At 52.5% G+C, this 19228-nt stretch overlaps 1 protein-coding gene across 13 annotated transcripts in view; it reads left to right on the top strand.

The window, feature by feature from the left end:
• The window catches only part of MICAL3 (microtubule associated monooxygenase, calponin and LIM domain containing 3), a 234570-nt gene that overhangs the window by 172307 nt on the left and 43035 nt on the right, over positions 1-19228 (top strand). For all 13 annotated transcript variants that reach the window (XM_054470576.2, XM_063662754.1, XM_063662758.1 and 10 more), the window contains 2 exons: positions 8698-8893; positions 18426-18673. In XM_054470576.2, coding sequence (XP_054326551.2) covers positions 8698-8893; positions 18426-18673 — 444 coding nt within the window. The remainder of the gene's footprint in view (positions 1-8697; positions 8894-18425; positions 18674-19228) is intronic.

The following is a 19228-nucleotide window of genomic DNA, read 5'->3' as shown; positions in this document are numbered from 1 at the left end:
GATCGAGACCATCTTGACCAACATGGTAAAACCTCATCTCTACTAAAAATACAAAAATTAGCCGGGCATGATGGCAGGCGCCTGTAATCCCAGCTACTCAGGAGGCTGAGGCAGGAGAATCACTTGAACCCGGGAGGCGGAGGTTTGCAGTGAGCCAAGATCACACCACTACACTCCAGCCTGGGTAACAGAGTGAGACTCCATCTCAAAAAAAAAAAAAAAAAAACTAATTCAAAAGCAAAAGTTCCACAGGGTCACACAGAGTGAGAGCACAGGACTGCGGTGATGAGGAGCTCTCGTCCCCCCTAGCGGTGTCCTCACTGCAGGGGTGTCCTCAGCATGCTTGGGAAACAGCGTTTGGGTCTGAGGGGTGGCCCCCCTCCCATTTGGGTGGTTTTCCCTGGTACAGAACTGGTTTGTTCCCTATTGGGTTTTTTCCTCTTTGGCCTCTCTAGCATATTGTATTTAACTCAGAATTTCCCAACTCTTCTGATAATTAAGTATCTTCAAAGCAACTGAATTTCCCAATGAGCCCATGTCACCTGCTTTCCCACTATTCTCAGTGCCCCCACATACAAATAAAGTTACTCCAAATGAAGAATAGTTCATGTGTAGCGGGCAGTTAAAAATTCCATCCTGGGGCTGGGCGCGGTGGCTCACACCTGTAATCCCAGCACTTTGGGAGGCTAAGGCGGGCGGATCACAAGGTCAGGAGTTTGAGATCAGCCTGGCCAACATGGTGAAACCCGTCTCTACTAAAAATACAAAAAGTATCCAGCCTGATGGCGCGCGCCTGTAATCCCAGCTACTTGGGTGGCTGAGGAAGGAGAATTGCTTGTACCTGGTAGATGGAGGTTGCAGTGAGCCGAGATTGCACCACTGCACTCCAGTCTGGGTGACAGGGTGAGACTCCATCTGAAAAATACACACACACACACACACACACACACACACACACACACACACACACACACACACACACACACACACACACACACACACACACACACACACACACACACACACACACACACACACACACACACACACACACACACTCCATTCTGGGCCAGGCACAGTGGCTGATGCCTGTAATCCCAACACTTTGGGAAGCCAGGGCAGGAGGATCACTTGAGGCCAGGAGTTTGAGACCAGCCTGGGCAACATAGCAAGAGCCTGTTTCTAAAAAAAAATTCAAAAATTAACCAGGCGTGATGGCGCACACGTGTAGTCTTAGCTACTCAGGAGACTGAGACGGGAGGACCACTTAAGCCCAAGATTTTGAGGCAGCAATGAGCCATGATTGCACTGGTGCACTCTAGCTGGGACAATAGAGTGAGACCCTGTGTCAAAAACAAACAAACAAATTCTTTCCTGCATGATTGATTGGAAGGACTCTTAGAGACTAGGGTTAGCCTTGGCTCTGGCTCATGTGAGTCTTTGGACATGTTATTCAACATCACTGACTCAGAGCCCTCAATGTAATCACAGGGACTTGTGGGATTTGTGATGTTTAAGGCCGTGTGTGGAGCCTGCCTGTCATAGTGCCCGGCACAGGTAGTCGCTCAACAAACACTGCTGCTTATCCCTCATTGCCCGCTTCACAAGCAAGAAACACCTCATATCATGTGATCTTGGAAAACTCTTGTGAACACACACTCCCTGCCAGTAGGAAACCACAGAAGAAGTTTGTTGGAGGGCAGCGTGTGGGGATAGAAACCACTCTGCCATAGCAGTGGCTTAGAAACTTCCTTTCCACACACAGCTCTGGGGCTTGCCCTCCTGGAATGAGAACATAGCTGTCAATGGTATAAAAATGTGAGCACCATCAAGCAGCCTCTAAGGCAAGTGAATGGGGCAGCAGAGGAGAAAAGCCCAAGTTGGTGGCACCAGGTGCCTGAGAATAAGTGCAGGAAGACCTTTTGTACACTGCAGGGCCCTTTAATAAGCCCTCTGAATCTTTCCTCCCCAGGGGTGACTTCTCCTAAAAATAGGCTAGAGGCCTTCTTCCGCAGATACCAGATGATGTGCAGCTTGACCAGAGTTGTGGTGAAGTCCCCGAGGCCGGTAGTGACCCATCCCACTACTTTAGGTTTCTAAGTCAGGATGGCAGCCATGTTGCCAATGGGATCTCCTGTGGGAACTTTAGCTCAAAGCAAGATAGGAGTGAACCAGTATCCAAGTTGATTCTTCACTGTATTTTGACCAGCCCAGATCAAGGCAATGGGGTCCCTCTGCAGCTTCATACATTCCATAGGCCTGGCCCTAAACTGGAAAATGTCTGGGCCAGACATGGTTCCGAACATTTCAGAACAGCCACACTTCACGTGGTTTCATCCCCGTTTCCCAGTATGTGAGGACGTGTGGGAGAACCTAGGGACTGTACTGTTTCCAGCTTGAACGGGATCAAACAGATGGAGGCATGGATCCCACTTACAGCCCTGTCCATGATCTGGGCTCTGTGTGAAGAGGGCATCCCAGTTTCCCAGGGTGATTTTGTGAGTTTCTGAGAGCGGTGGATCAGGCAGCACGAACGTCACTGTGACTGATTTTGCTGCGGATCTGGAAACTTAGGCTCATGCTGTCAACCTGGCCATTTCTTCACGTTTCTCTTCCTTACATCTCCCCTGAGACGTTGCGGTTCAGAATGGGTTCATGGCTTGGTGCTTCTTTTAGTTCAAGAAGATCGGGGCAGGGAAGGCTTTGGGAGGACATATGGGGAAGGCAGCTGAAATGACGTTAGCTGGGCTGGGTGTGGTGGCTCACGCCTATAATCTCAGCTACTTGGGAGGCTGAGCTGGGAGGATCGTTTGAGCCCAGGAGTTCAAGACCAGCCTGGGCAACATAGTGAGACCCTGTTCCTACAAAAACATAAATAAGAGAAATAACCAAGCTGAAATGATGTTAGTTGATCTTTCTTCAGAGTCACAGTGAAAATACCCAGTACCGCCTGGTAAAAGCAGCAGGAATGAGAGGGACTAGCTTAAGGAGAATCTGTGAATTCCAAAACGGCAGGAGCACACTTCTCAAATGGACGAGTCATTTCAATCACAGCGCCATTCTTGCCGGAAGGTGACACCGGAAGGTGGTCACAGTCGGCCCCTTTTATCTCCCTGAGGTCATCAGCCTGTCTTAGCAGATGGGTGACACCCATAGGCTATCAGAATGTGGGCTGCTCCAGGGCACAGATCTTGTCTGCTGTGTCACTGGTGTGCCTGAGCACCTGCAGGGTGTCTGGCTGGAAGCAGGTGGTGAAACATTTGTTGAATCGGTGATTGGATGAATGAACCCCTGCAGCCATCCTACTTAGAGACATGGGAAACAGGATGGGAATCAGTCTGTGTACACAGCACCTTTTCTTCAGTCCTTGTCAGACTTGGATTCCATTCAAACTTGCCCAAGCTCATAAAGAAGGAAAGGAAAAAGGAGTGGGAGGACAGGCCAGAAAGAGGCAGAAGAGGCCCTCGACATCCTGATTTCCTATGCGACACCCTTCTCAGTGGCCCAGAGCCCTGAAGTGTCCTCGGCAGCTGCTGTGCCGAGTACAGGGGGACTTTGCCACCACTGTAGGGAGGAGGAAGAGGAGCTGCCTGCCGAGGCCCTGGAAAGACCCCGCCTCTTAGTATCCTCCGCACCCGCTGATGCCTCTCCAGGAGTCAGGTGGAAGCAAATAAAGCCCCCTGCCAGCTCTTGCCCATCAGCCGAGAGCAGGTTGTCCTGTTAGGAGAAACGTTTCTTCCAGAATGATGTATGGAGCTCATGCAGGCAGTGACTATTCCAAAACAGAACCTGAGGTGAGGCCCAGAGCCTTTTTCCTATTTAGGATGTGGCCCAGATCCTGGGAGCTGTTTCCTTGTGGTATGTGTGGGGCTGTAATTGGCCTCCCCGTGACCTGAGAGCTGCCTGTCCTGACTTACTGAAGACTTGGCCTTGGAAATTATTGCAGATCTTTCATCCCGCTTTGAGCTGGAAAGTCCCTGTTGGGCTGTTGTTGCACTAAGGCATGTGAAGTAGAGGGCGGGGGGTAGGGCCAGCTAGCCTGACAGGCGGGGTGCACTTCGGCTTTGCAATCCAGCACCTTGCAAAGCGCTTGTTTACATCTGCACTCCTGCTCTCTCCTCCTGGGTTCTGCCATTAGTTGATGAGGGAGGAGGTCACAGGGCTGTCTTCGCTGCCCAGGTCCCCGCTGTTACCGCTCTCACTATCTTGGTTTCTCATCACCGTCTGATTCATCTGACAGAAAGCCCCTTGCTCAGGACAGAGAATGAAGGATGCTGATTGTTTTGATTTGTCTGTGCGTGTGGTTTTTTTTTTAATTTCCCATGGCACTTTGAGGTGAAGGGCTGGGAATGTGGAGCATATTTTGGCAGTTGGTGAGTTTGGGGTCCTTGCCCATTGTCCTCTGAGCACCACCTTCCCTTTGGAAACACTGAACCCCTGGGAATGGCCTGCCAGTGTGCCTCCGTGTCCTTGTCTCGCCACAGGGTGAGCTGGAGCTCTGTGTGGACCTGGCTTAATGGCCTGGTGGGTCTGGCACAGGAGAGGCAACTGCTGCCTCCCAGCTCCCCTTTTCCACCGTCCCCAGCGCAGCATTTCTGTAGGCTTTCTCCAGGGACTGGCGTGTGAAGGATCTGAACAGTTCCCAGTGCTTCTGGTTTCTTTTTTGTTGGTTGTAGCCAAGCCCAAAATTAAATCAGCATTTCCCCTTCCAGAGCTCGGGCCCTGGGCTTGGACTGCCAAGTTCTGTTGCCTGACAACCCATTAGTCTGCGGGATTTGCAGAATCTCCAGGGCAATAACAGTGGGAAGACTGAGTGTCTATCATTCCAGATGCCAGACTCTCTGCTCCAAGAAGCTTTCGTGAAGTGCTGTGTCCCTCACATAGAAAATTACAGTGGGGAGGAGACAATGGTGAAGATGCCCAAAAGGGAAGGCAGATAGGGAGGGCTGTTGCGAACATGTGCCTAGTTTTTCTTCTCGTTGTAAGTCTAGGGGCAGCACAATGATCTCCTGAGTGATGCCTTTCCTCCTCATGTTCAGATCTTGGCTCCAGGGCTCTCTAGCTGTGTGACCTGAACTTCAGTTACTTCATTTGCAAATGATAGTGCCTACCTCACAGAATGTTTTTTTTTTTTTTTTTTGCAACCGGCTAACTCCATATGCCTCCAGAACACCTTTCTTGACTGCCAGGTGTGCTGACTCTCTCTATGTTCTCCCATGAGTGCATACATGCCTCATGGTACTTGACACATCGTACTGAAAGGATTCCTGCAGGGCCCTCTCCCAGGTGCTACTGAAGCTCTTTTAGAGTAGAGAGTGTTTTAATCTGCTTTGTTTCCCATGGTCCTAGTAGAATTCTTGCCAGACAGTATGCGTTCCCCACATTACCCACGTCAAACAGACACCTCTTGGATGTTTTCCTTCCCGAGTGTTTGTTCACTCTACTGTAAAATCGCTTCCATCTGAATTGATGGCTGTTAGTTGTTCGTTTCCCTGAAGTGATAGTTCTTAGCCTATTTTTCTTCTCCCATCTAAAAGAAATACCCCTTTTTGTTCCGTATTTATGGAATTCCCAGAAAGCTGATTCTTGGGTAGTTGCTTGACTTTATCTCCCTTTCTCATCTGCTTTCTATTGAACGGCAGTTGTCAAAAATAAATGATGGAAAGAATCAAATGGCGCCGCAGACAGGGTATCCTCAGCCCTCCCCTGTTCATTATGGGGTGGCCGCCGTGGATTTTGATGAGGAGAAGCAAGTGATGGGAAGACTGGTATTTGGGAATGATGAGCTAGTGCAGTTAGGGCCTTTGCTCTCCCAGGCCTGGGAGGGCAGTTCTGGAGAAACTTGAGGCCGGATCTATCAGGATTGCTCTCTGCCTCTTTTCTGCCATTACCTGTAGTCCACATTTCCTCATCTTCCAGATGCCCTAGCGCAGCATCATAGCATATTCTTTTTGTGCCCTGAGCTCGGTGTTGAAGAATGGAGCAGTGATGTTTAAAAAGGTCCCCACCAAGGATGCAAAGGCTAAAACAGGTGGGCACGTGTACAGGGCACAAGTGAACCCAAGTATTCGTGTTTTGCCCCTTCATCACGCCATTACCTGAATTTGTATATGAATACGCCGCTGGATCTTGCTTTTTTAGTAAAGATTCTCTAGTAAATTTGAAAGATGCTATTTGGTGGAGGATGTCAGTAATTCCAACAGATGTGCCAAGACCTTAACCTGTGACTACCAGGGTTCATTAAAAGCTCTTTCTGAAGCCGCCACAAAGACGTTCAAACACTGCACACAACAGAAGTGCAGGCCTTCAGAAAACACTTTTTGCACAACCTGTCATGCCACAAAAATTGCTAAATCACACGCCACTTTCCTTTAGCCAGGTTTTGCCTGATGGACGGCCTGTCTCTCAACACTGGCTTGTATGATGTGGCATACCAAAGCCCAGCGTTGGCTCCTAGAGCTTAGAATGTTGCAGGAATCGGTGACCTGCCCAGCCAGGGTGCCAGCCCAGTCATGACCTGCTCCCTCCAGCACCTCTGCCCTTCTCTGCCTCCTTAAAGGTCTGGTAACACAGCCGGGCATGGTGGCTCCCGCCTGTAATCCCAGCACTTTGGGAGGCTGAGGTGGGCGGATCACGAGGTCAGGAGGTCGAGACCATCCTGGCTAACACGGTGAAACCCTGTCTCTACTAAAAATATAAAAATCTAGCCGGGTGTGGTGGCGGGCGCCTGTAGTCCCAGCTACTTGGGAGGCTGAGGCAGGAGAATGGCGTGAACCTGGGAGGCGGAGCTTGCAGTGAGCCAAGATCGTGCCACTGCACTCCAGCCTGGGCGACAGAGCGAGACTCCGTCTCAAAAAAAAAAAAAAAAAAAATCTGGTAACACCAGGCTGCTACCACGTGGCACTGTGCCTCAGCCCTGTTCCTCAGTAACGACTGTTCGCTCTCCAGAGCCTGTGGATGCAGCTTTCCAGGAGTATGCACACAGTGGTGGGGAAATATTACTGGACACCAGACCTGCTGCTTCACTCATGTTTCCTGGGCACTCCCCAGGTGGCAGGCGTTAAGTGGAAGAGGAAGGTGACCGTGTGTGTGGGGTGCAGGGTCAACACACACCCCCACATGTGTATGTGTGGGTTGTGTCACTCGGTGTCCATGACAGCTCTGGGAGGTGGGTGTTGCCATCATTTATCTATCAGGAAACGAGCTCTGAGGAGTTCTGTAAATTTTCTAAGACCCTTCAGCCAACTACTGGTGGAGCCAGGCATCTGGAAGATGAGGAAATCCGACCTGGGGTTGCCCGCCTCTACCTGGACCTGGTGCTGCTCATATTACAGGGGACACACCAGAAGACTCATGACGGCCTCCTCTGACCAGGATCAGGAGGACAAGGGACATCAACAGAGAATAGTGGTGGTGATAAGGGAGGCAGTGGAACTGTTCCACGTTAAAGGAAACCAAAGCACAGTTGTGAAACACATTTTCAAAAATCCGAGTCCATAGCAGTACTTGAAAGTATAAAGTTAAAAATGGGAAAAGTGCTTCTTTACCAAAGAATGGTAGTGGAGGAGGAGTGATGGGATTTTTTTTTGAGACGGAGTCTCGCTCTGTCACCCAGGCTGGAGTGCGGTGGCGCGATCTCGGCTCACTGCAAGCTCCACCTCCCGGGTTCACGCTATTCTCCTGCTTCAGCCTCCCGAGTAGCTGGGACTACAGGCGCCCGCCACCACACCGGGTTAATTTTTTGTATTTTTAGTAGAGACGGGGTCTCACTGTTGTTAGCCAGGATGGTCTTGATCTGCTGACCTTGTGATCCGCCTGCCTCGGCCTCCCAAAGTGCTGGGATTACAGGCGTGAGCCACTGCACCCAGCCAGAGTAATGGGATTTTAAAATCACCTGGTGTGACACCCTGTGCACACAAAGGACTCAGGCCAAGGTTGCCAATGATGCCGAAACCACAGGGTGAAAGGACGCAGGCAGGGCACCCCGTGGCTTCGGAAGCCCACGGAGGACTGATGGGGCAGTGTGCCTGTGCATTGCGGAGAGGCCTGGGCGCCACCTCTGTGAGCGGTCGGGCCTGGTGTCCTTCCTCTGAGGAGTGGTGCCGTGGTAGGGGCAGCATCGCCCACGTGACGTGGCCTTATGAAACCGAAAGTGCCTTATCTAACTGTGAGGAGACAGATCCACAGCATGAGACGTTCTTCAGGCAGCTGGCCAGGCCCTCTCAGTGGTGGGGCACATGCCTGGTGGGGACTTGGATCCCAGGACAGGCAGTGGGGGATGCACCTGGTGGGGGCCTGGATCCCTGGGGCAGACTGCACCGGGGATGCCCTTCTCAGGCAAGGCTGCTTCAGGGGCACCTGGCTCCTGGCTGCCTGTGGTATGGCCCACACCCCTCACCACCAGTCACTCTTGCAGGGAGACTATGTCTCCCCTCTGGGGGCCGGGTTCAGGGTGATGAAGGAGAGAGAACGCTCTGACCTGGAGGGCAGACAGGGCCACCTTCCTTTCTCCTGCAGAGTGAAATTCCCAATCTCATGCCAGGGTCCTTCTCTGGCCTCTGGCAACTCTGCGAATGCTCTGACCTTTGTGCTGCCCCGTGTTCTGGCAGGAGGGCCTGCAGCCTGGGTGTCAGCCCCCACCCCCACACCCCGTCTGTGGTTGGACCTCAGTGCGGTGCTTCTGTGCTTGTCCCGCAGGTTCAGGCGTGAACGGCCTGGAGGAGCCCAGCATCGCCAAGCGGCTGAGGGGCACCCCAGAGCGGATCGAGCTGGAGAACTACCGCCTGTCCCTGAGGCAGGCTGAGGCGCTGCAGGAGGTACCGGAGGAGACTCAGGCCGAGCACAACCTGAGCAGCGTGCTGGACACAGGCGCCGAGGAGGACGTCGCCAGCAGGTCAGCACGCAGGGCTGCAGGGCACCCACCTGCCACACAGCCCTAAGAGCCTCCTCACCTCTGTGTGTCTCGGTTTCTTCTCGGTGAAGGGAGGCCTCCTGTCCTTCCTGCTGCCCACAGTCCATTCTCCCCAGTCCCTTTTAGGTTCTTAGCCTCATCTTCTAGTCAGTGAGGACTCCTCCACCAGACTCAATTCAGAGATTCAGGAAGTATTTATTCCTTGAGGACCTGACATGTCCCCAGCTCCAAGCTTGTCATTGGGAAGGAAAGTGGCAGGCTCTGCCCGCGGGTTATTCATGGATTCAGCAGAGGGAAGGACGGGCACACGGGGAGGGACTCTGGGTGATTCAGCCACCAGTGCACCGGGCCATCTTGGGGGAGGCCCAGTCCATCTCCCCAGGCATCTTTTTTTCTCCTGTAGGTAAAGAAAGGGACTGAAAATCTGTGCCCCAGGGGCCACATGCAGCATGCTTAGGCAGTTCCGGAGCTGTAATCACATCCAGCTGGGTGACACCTTTGGGGATGTGCATGCTATAATCCCAGGACTCCCTATATCTGCTGCCCTGCACCCCAGGGCTTCCAGTATCAGCGGAGGCTTCAAAGTGCTCAGCCGATTACAGATGATCAAGAGAGCCAAGAATCAAAAGGGTGGCCGGTGTCCTGCAGGGCTTCAGGACAGGAACACAGGCTGCAACCCCGAGGGGCAGAGGCCTCGAGTGGCCTTGGAGAGCATTTGAATCACACACCAGGCGCCTTGATTTAGCCATGATGAAGGGAACATGTGGGGATAAGGAAAGCAGAGCAGTTTTTTTTAAGGTCCAAGAACGCTTTCCAGAAGGTGTTTGCTGGGCCGAGCTGCTTTCAGCTGCACCCGCCACCTCAGCCCTTGTGTCAGACACCCTCTGCCTAGATTCATTCTTGGGCTGCCTCACAGACCGCTCCTCTGTGCGTGCCAGGGGCAGCCTCTGCCTTGGTGTCTGCAGTTCCAAAGCTGTCACTGGTGGCGCATCCTCATCCAGAACTCTGCTTCCCTATCCAGAGCACCCATGGAGGCCCCACTCTCCCCACTGTCCCCAGATGAGGGGGAGCCCACTCTCTCTCTACACTGACCCTGCAGTGAGGGTGAGAGATGCTGTGTGTCAAAACGCATTTACAAACCCTTGAGCAGAGCTACTGGCTTGACCTTGGGCGGAGTGTGGGTCAGCACCATTTTCTCCACTGTAATTTATAAATTGTGAGAGGCAGTGGGGGCAGCAAGTTCATGTAATGTAGCAAGGACATTCCAGGAAGGCTAACCCCTGGCATTTATGGCAGGTATGACAGGAGGGCAGCACAGAAAACATGAAATCAGTCAGCATCTACGCAATGCAATACATGCCTCATCTTACTCAGATTGAAGTTAAAAAAAGATTTTAAAACTAGCATTCATGCTGGGTGCAGTGGCTCATGCCTGTAATCCCAGCACTTTGGGAGGCCAAGGTGGGCACATCACTTGAGGCCAGGAGTTCAAGACCAGCCTGGCCAACATAATGAAACCCTGTCTCTACTAAAAATACAAAAATCAGCTGGGCATGGTGGTGCACACCTGTAATCCCAGATACTTGGGAGGGTAAGGCATGAAAATTGCTTGAACCTGGGAGGCAGAGGTTGCAGTGAGCCGAGATCATGCCACTGCACCACTGCACTCCAGCCTGTGTGACAGAGTGAGACTCCATCTCAAAAAATTAAAATTAAAAAATAAAGTAAAGGCCAGGCACGGTGGCTCACACAAGAGAATCACTTGAACCCTGGAGGCGGAGGTTGCAGTGATCTGAGATCACACCAATGCACTCCAGCCTGGGAGATGGTGAGACACCGTCTCAAAAAGAAAAAAAAAAGATAATTAAAATTAGCATTCAGTGCTATACAGAATGAAAAACAGTCTCCTAAAAGTGAAGAACCGGGTGCAGTGGCTCACACCTGTAATCCCAGCAATTTGGGAGGCTGAGGTGGGCGGATCACTTGAGGCCAAAAGTGCAAGACCAGCCTGGCCAACATGGTGAAACCCCGTCTTTACTAAAAATACAAAAATTAGCCGGGCATGGTGGCACTCGCCTGTAATCCCAGTTACTCAGGAGGCTGAGGCAGGAGAATCACTGGAATCCAGAAGGCAGAGGTTGCAGTGAGCCGAGATTGTGCCATCAAACTCCAGCCTAGGTAACAAGAGCGAAACTGCATCTTGAAAAAAAAAAAAAAAAAAAAGTGAAGAGCCCAGCCAGGTGTGGTGGCTCACGCCTGTAATCCCAGCACTTTGGGAGGCTGGGGAAGGCAGATCACTTGAAGTCAGGAGTTTAAGACCAGCCTGGCCAACATGGTGAAACCCTGTCTCTACTAAAAATACAAAAACTTGCCAGGTGTGGTGGCACGCACCTGTAATCCCAGCTACTTGGGAGGATGAGGCAGGAGAATCGCTTGAACCCAGGAGGCAGAGGTTGCAGTCAGCCAAGATTGTGCCACTGCACTCCAGCCTGGGCAACAGAAGGAGACTCCGTTTCAAAAAAAAAAAAAAAAAAAGTGAAGAGCCCGGCCTGGTGCGGTGGCTCATGCCTGTAATCCCAGTACTCTGGGAGGCCGAAGCAGGCAGATCACCTGAGCCCAGAAGTTTGAGACCAGCCGTAGCATGATGAAACCCTGTCTCTACAAAAAATATGAAAATTATCCGGACCTGCCTGTAATGGCAACTACTCAGGAGGCTGAGGCGGGAGAATCACTTGAACCAGGGGGGCAGAAGTTACAGTGAGCCAGGATCATGCTATTGCAGTCCAGCCTGTGAGACAGAGCAAGACCCTGTCTCAAAAAAAAAAAAGCATCCAGGGGAAGGAGCTATAAATGTTGTCTTACTTCCCTGGGTGGCTGTAGGACACAGGACAGGAAGTGCGTGGTGTTTTTCTCTGTCTTCCCTACAGCACCAAGCACAGAGTTGGGTGCCTTTCCAGCCCCCGGTCCTTCCTTGCTGAGATGTTAGACTGGAAGATGAGAAATGGCATTGTTTTAAGGCATTAACCATTCCAGCCAAGGAACTCTCATTTCACAAGTTCAGTGAACTCTTAACTTTGGCCTCTGCTGCAGGGGACAGCAGCGTGATGTTTCCGAACCTGACTTTGGAGTCAAACAAAGCCTGGATTTGAAGCCCAGTTCTGCCACCTGCTAGCTGTTGGCAATTTACTTAACCTCTCCCTGCCTCAGTTTCCTCATCCACAAAGGTGCCGCACTTCATAGGTTTGTCTTGAGGATTAAGTCGTGTAAAGCACAGACAAAGCCTGATGCCCGGAGTTACTGCTCATGTTAACTCTTCTGGTGCGGCACAGGTCTCCCTCACCTCAGGGCCGGGGGCGGGGCCGGGGGCAGGGCCAGGCAGCCTTGTATTGGTTTCCTTAAACAGGGGTTTAATGCCGGGACTTGGGTTTGGCTCAAGCTCACCCTGTCCGAGAATGTTGGTAACCAAGCTTTGCCATGCCAGAGTCACCCAGGGCTTGTGATGAAAGCACAACACGTTGGGCTGAGTTTTTGATTCAGTGCCTCTGGGGCAAAGCCCCAGAATTTTTAGTTCTCAAAAGTTCCCAGGTGATGCTGTGGTCCAAAGACCACAATTTGAGAAACACCACTTTAATGTTTCTAAATTTCTCTGATGATAAACATCACCTGGGATGCTTGGTTAAAAATATAATTGCAGCCAGGCATGGTGGCTCACACCCGTAATCCCGGCACTTTGGGAGGCCAAGGCAGGAGGATTGCTCGTGTCTAGGAGTTAAAGATCAGACTCTGCAACAGAGCAAGATCCAGTCTCTACAAATTAGCCAGCGTGGTGGTATGGCTCCTGTGGTCCAAACTCCTCAGGAGGCTAAAGCAAGAGGATCGCTTGTGCCCAGGAGTTCACTGCCTGGGTGACAGAGTGAAACCCTGGCTCAAAAACAAAACAAAACAAAAAAAAAGTAATTTCTAGGCCCTCCCTGGAGTATCTAATTCAGTGGGTTTGGGGTGGAGGCCAGGAATGTCAGTGTCCAACAGACCCCTCCGGGTGAGTCTCATAATCAATTCCTGGTTTAGCCTGTCTCCTGGAGGAGACCCTGGAAATAGCAGCTTTGTTTTCACTGGAAAGGCCAGTTGGCCAAAGCAAAGGGAGGGCTGGCTTTGTGATGTTTGTGTTGTTTTCCCTGACTGCCTTCCTTTCTGGAAGAATGTACCCCAGGCAGCAAAGGCAGCTGGTGCCGTGCCCACGTGCTGAAGTTCTTTAGCATTTCCACATTCTTGGCTCTAGAGAGAAGTCAGGAGGGCTAGCACACACAGGTATGTTTTCTGATGGGACAGGCGAGGTCACAGAAAAGTGGATGGCAGGCGTTGCTGTCTGTCAGAATAACACGCAAGTGAGAGAAGGCCGCTCCCTCAGGGCTGGCCATGAATAAGTGGGGATTTCTGCCTGTTCTCTCCCTCCCACCTCACCCCCTTTTCCGGCATAGGCAGCTCCTGAGCCATTGCTGAGCAGGATGCTAGTTTCAGCATGGGTTACATTCCCACCATGTAAGGCCTGCTGCATGATGTGCATCTTCTCCAGCCGCCTCCTCAGCAGGAGAGTGTTTGCACAGCTGTCAGGGAAGGGAACCTAGGGGCACGGCCCAACAGGACAGAGGATTTCAGAGTCCCTCCGATTACAAGTGGGTTAATTTAAAAGTGAAAACCATGGTTCCCCATTGCCCTTTAAAAGCCACCCAGGGGCCGGGCGCAGTGGCCCATGCCTGTAATCCCAGCACTTTTGGAGGCTGAGGCGGGCGGATCACGAGGTCAGGAGATCGAGACCATCCTGGCTAACGCAGTGAAACCCCGTCTCTACTAAAAAAATACAAAAAATTAGCCGGGCTTGGTGGCGGGTGCCTGTAGTCCCAGCTACTCGGAAGGCTGAGGCAGGAGAATGGCGTGAACCCGGGAGGCGGAGCTTGCAGTGAGCCTAGATCGCGCCACTGCACTGCAGCCTGGGCGACAGAGCAAGACTCCATCTCAAAAAAAAAAAAAACCACCCAGGAACTTCAAGTGGTTCCTGGCAGCAGCCTGCTCTTTCATGGTAGGGTCTGCTTGAATTTCCTGGTCTGCACTTCTCAGGTTGCATCCAGGCAGCCAGGAGTTTGATCAAGACCTTCTTCCTGGTCTTGCCACCCTGACAGAGGCTACTGGCTGGGAACTCTTGGGTTCTGGGAGAACCACCCAGGAACGCACAGCATGACTCCATGTGGACCCTGGTGGGAATCCCGACTTCTCCTTATGCAAATGACCCAACTTCCTTAGGCTTCGGTCTTCTCATTTATAAAAGCAGGGCAGCCCCGTGACCTACAGCATCTGTGCGATTAAATGAGCTACCCACGGGAAGTACCTTGTGCTGCGGGCACGCGGTCAGGGCTGCCCTCCGTCAATCACTGTCATCCTTGGATCTGCCCTTCTTGACACAGCAGAGGACTGCAGAGCACATCAAGTGGAGCAAACCTTGTCTGTTTAGAATCAAGTGCATGTGCCCATTGGATTTCTTTCCCATGCTAGGTCTGCCAGTGTCTCAGTGAGAAGACAGCTGGGGGGAAATTCAGAGCAGGTGCTTTGAGTTGAGTAGCTGGGTATAAACTGAGGCAGGGAGGGATTTTGCTGGACACTCTTCTAACTGGAACGGTAAAACTGATGGAGGCTTTACCGGGGGACAGTCGGGGTGCAACCTCTGACACCTCTGAAAGTAGCGTAAGCCTGCCCTGGCTTTCACTTCAGCCCCTGGCACATTCTTGCTGTCCTGGCCACGCTTGGCCCTGTGAGGAGCACAGTGGTGACCCGGCACCTGCCGTTGGAGAGAGTGTGACCCTGGGGGAGGCAGACCCAAATGAAGCAATCTCACAGGACAGTGCGTTGTCACCAGTGCCAAAACAGATCCTGTGAGGAGGGCAAGGTGATCCTGATGACTAGATCTTCTGGCCCCGTCCTTCCTGGGAGGCAATTCTGAAAAGTCAGCCTCCCCAGAGGGAGGGAGAAGTTGTCTGTGTTGCATCTGTTTCTGGTATAGTGATCCTGTGTGCTTAAGAAGTCTCCAGGCTAAGGTCCAAAGGGTCAGCCACACTGCAGGTTCCTCCCTCCTCTGCACCCTTCCTCCAGAGATGCAGGTGCTCGGAGCCTCGAGGTACTGAATTCACACTGCGAATCTTGTGTGTGACACACAGGACCTGGGCCAACCCAGAGACTGCCCCAGTCCTTTGAAAAATGATGGACTGGAAAGGAGTTGGAAACCCCTGCTGGGTTCCTCTGTGTCCTTCACGAAGAGAGGTGGCCTGTCTGGGAGCTGCAGAAGCAAGCGCCAAGGTCTCTGGGAGGTGGGCTGGGTTTGCAGCTGATGCACGGAGGTGAGGGTTGCTTTCTGCTGTCTTCTGTGCTCCCGTGGTCCTTGAGCTGTTGTGAAACCAGCTGATGCGACACGGCTGTGGGCTGGCCTCACTGGTCTCATCTCGGGGCATCTATTCAGTGCCCACATTGTGCCTGTGCAGCTGTCCTCACGACATGGCGCAGGGTGAGGACAGGCCTGTGCTGAGGCCCCCTCCCAGTGAACTGCAGTGCAGTCCTGCCCTGCTGCCAACTGCTGGGCAGCCTTGCACAGGCCCCGGCTGCTCAGCTGGGAAGGAGGAACCAGGGGGCCTTCCCTTGGCCCAGTGAAGATTTAAGATGAGCACAGATGCATCCTTAGCCTTATTTTATGTTCAAACAGTGTTAAATGACATGCACTAGGTTATGTATTGTTGTTCATTAATAAGAAAGTAAATTAATGAAAACACAAGCATAAGGCAAAAAGAATACCAGTAAAGGCAGTGCTGAAAAATAATCAAAATCCAGATGCCAAGTTTTCCGTGGCCCAGATTCTTAGGTTTGCCCACTTTCGACCTCTCCTCCCGGCCCTCTGCCCACCGTGCTTGTGTTCTGCTGCGCTTTAGCATGATTTGCGTACACATTTCCTCCCCTTGAGAATAAGGAGCTTTTGTTATTTTTATTTTATTTTTATCTTCATTTTTTGTAGAGACGGGGTCTCCCCATGGTTGCCCAGGATGGTCTCAAACTCCTGGGCTCAAATGATCCACCCGCTTCAGCCTCCCACAGTGCTGGGATCACAGGTGTGAGCTACCGGGCCCAGCTGAGCATAAGAGTCTTTTCTGTGTCACCTTTGTGTTCCCTACAGTGTCTAGCAAGTGCGTTGTAAGGGGAAGATAACTGAGTAAGTTTTATTCAGGTAAATGAACGAGTGAAGCCAATTCACGACCCTGAGCTCCTTGCAGTATATTCCTGTGTCCACTGGATGAGCGAGCTGTAGGTGCTCAGAAATGTTCGCCGAGTGAATGAATGAACGTGTCATTGAGCAAACTCAGAGAGCACAAATAATCAACTCACAGTCACACAGCCAGCCAGTAGCAGAGCTGGTGTGGCACAGTGAGGAAATGGCCAGCTGAAAAGAGGGAATACAGCCCACAAGACTGCCCCACTTCTGACCCCCGTGGCGAATTCCAGAGTCTCCCAGAATCACCCATGGGTTTGATAGTTTGCTAGAGCTCGCAGAACTCACTGAAAGCTGTTGTACTCATAGTTATGGTTCGTTACAGGGAAAGGGTACAGATGTCAGTGAGCCAAGGGAAGAAGTACATAGGGTGAGTCCAGGAAGGAGCCAGACTCAGCTGACTCAGCTTCCGTTGTGCTCACTGTGGGGCCAGGACGGCCGTACTCTCTTGGTATCGATGTGTGACAATACGCCAGGGGTATTGCTCATCTGAGCAATAGTGAGACTCTGTGTTTGGAGTTTTTATTACAGAGGCAATGATTGATTGATGGATTGTCCACATGGTTGATCTCAGTCTCCAGGTCACTGGATACCATGTGACCCAAAGCCTCACCCTGATCACATTACTAGACTATGCAACATGACCCATGACCCGAGCCCTCCGGCAAACAGTGGCAGCCCCATAGGCAGGGCATCCCAGGCATGTCTAGGTTGCTTTCGTGAAGCCAAGGACAAGGGCTGGGGTCCTCTCTTTGGACAAGGCGAGATTCTTCACCTGGCAGCGATCGCCCTGGCAGTGCCCCTCAGTGCTCATCGTGGTGTATTCACTTGTTCGCCTTCTCACACACAAGCGGGCTGGGGGAGAGCCTGCCTAGGCAGAGAGAGGACACACCCTCGCGGGAGGTCAGGGCAGATGCCCCCTCGTGCCTGATGCTTCTTGGATTTTGTTGGGCCAGAGGTCGGGCCATGGCTGTAACGTGAAAGCTGATTTCCCCTGGCCTCTCACTGCAGGCAAGGCCTCTCCTGAAAAAGATGCTTTGGGAATTATCAGACCACGAAACACTCAGAAACATCTCCATTTGTGCAGCAATGTTGGGGTTTTGGCGTGTATTGGAGCCCCACAGATTGCAGGGAACCCGGTTTTGTTCCTGTCCTGCCTCCCTCCACAGGGCAGGAGTGGGGTACACTGCTGCAGGAGGGTGGCCAGAGCGAGGAGCTACGGTTTGGGTAGTGTCCGTTGTGGCGTGTGCCTTCTCACAGGCGTGCAGCTTCCTACGTCAGCCGCGCTTGCCTGCAGCTGCGAGGGGAGTGCTTGGCAGTGCAGCAGCCGGCAGGAGCGACGGCCCTGGGGTTGGAGGTTTGTCTCCACCCTTTCCCCGTCATCTCTGTCCTGTGGCTTTGCAGTGAGCGGTGCCTTTGCCGTCATTTCCCTGTGTGGCCCCACAGTGTCCTGCTCAGGGATTGGCACGTGGTAGGGTTCTAAGGAGTGCCGGGAAATGGAATCTGTCGCCCCACCCCAGCACACAGACCTTGATCATCAGCCGGTTCAGTCCAGGCCTTTCTGGGTCCCCCTTCCCCCCACCACGCCCACAGCTCTCCTGAGAGGCTTCTGACAGGCCGCGGTCACGCAGAATTGAGTTCCTCTAGACAGTGGGCCAGGACGAGAGAAGACTTTCCATTCTCGATTCCCAGGGTCATGGGTTTATATCAGAACGAGTCCACTGCCCTGCTTATGCCCTCAAGGCCGTCTGTGAAACGTAAACCAGCGATCTCGGTGTTTGCTGCTTAAAGCACCCTGAGGGATGGAGCTGTGGCTTGAGTTCGAGTGGCTGCGGTCAGGAACTTCCATGGGCTCCCTGAGGAGCTGCTCTCCCAGTTCTGCACACTCCCCTCTGCAGGCAGAGGCTGGGCCAGACCCACAGGCAGCCCTCGGTGGTCCCCTCCCCACCCCATCAACCTGAGGAGAAGCGCGCAAGGTCTGTGAGCAGGAGGCATTCTTCCCTTTGTCCCCTTAGTCGGGCTTGGATAGGTGGCTCCTCACGCCCGGGTACCCTGTCCCGCTGATGCCATTCTCTCCTCCCTCCTGTGTCTCTCCACCTGCTCAGCAGCTGCTTTGCCTGACACGCATTGCTTCTGATGGTGGCCCTTCCCCTTCCCCTTCTCAGTTTTTCTTCATTCCCTCACTCTGGCTATGTGGTTATTTCCTCACAGTAGTTCCGAGTCTGAGATGGAGGAGGAGGAAGAGGAGGAGGAGGAGCCTCGCCTGCCCCCATCTGACCTGGGTGGTGTTCCATGGAAGGAGGCCGTGCGGATCCATGCCCTTCTGAAAGGGAAAAGTGAAGAGGAGCTAGAGGCCTCAAAGAGCTTTGGGCCTGGGAATGAAGAGGAGGAGGAGGAGGAAGAATATGAAGAGGAGGAGGAGGAGGACTATGACGAGGAGGAGGAAGAGTCCAGTGAAGGTCAGAACAAAATCTCTGCTCCGAACTCTGCCCTGTCCCTCAAAGGGATCTGTTTCATGCGTGAGTGTAAGAGGTTTCTGGGGCTGACGTCACACGGACGTGCCTCCTGCACAGCCCAGGGACCACCCCTCCTAACCTTAGACATAGGGGCAGAGGGGAGGACACCGCAGCGTTGAGCAGGCAGTTTGGCAGTGGAAATAATGTCCCTTGTGCACGTTGGTTTAGAAATTGGAAGTGGAAGGCAGAGAGCCAGTCCAAGGACTCATCCAAGTTAGGCCACGCCTTCTTGTCTCCTCCTCGTTTTCTCTTTTTGCCCTGTAGTTTCAGTTGAAAAAATTATTTTAATAAAGAAAGGGAATTTAGCTTTCTAGAGGATTCCCTGATCCTAGTCTAGGGTTTCGGAGGTGGCTATGAGCTTAGTGCCCACTGGACGGGGCTCAGTTGATGGCACGCAGGGCAGCGTTTTGGGGACAGTGTCCTGAAGGGAGACTCAGGCTCAGGGGCCAGCCGCTCTGGCTGGTTCTGAAATAGTCTCTTGCCTTGGACTTGAGATTT

This window comes from Pongo pygmaeus, chromosome 23 (genome assembly GCF_028885625.2).
Source record: "Pongo pygmaeus isolate AG05252 chromosome 23, NHGRI_mPonPyg2-v2.0_pri, whole genome shotgun sequence".
In the NCBI taxonomy this organism is placed as follows: Eukaryota; Metazoa; Chordata; class Mammalia; order Primates; family Hominidae; genus Pongo; species Pongo pygmaeus.
The sequence above is the reverse complement of the archived record's forward strand: the minus strand, read 5'-3'. Positions and strand labels throughout refer to the sequence as shown.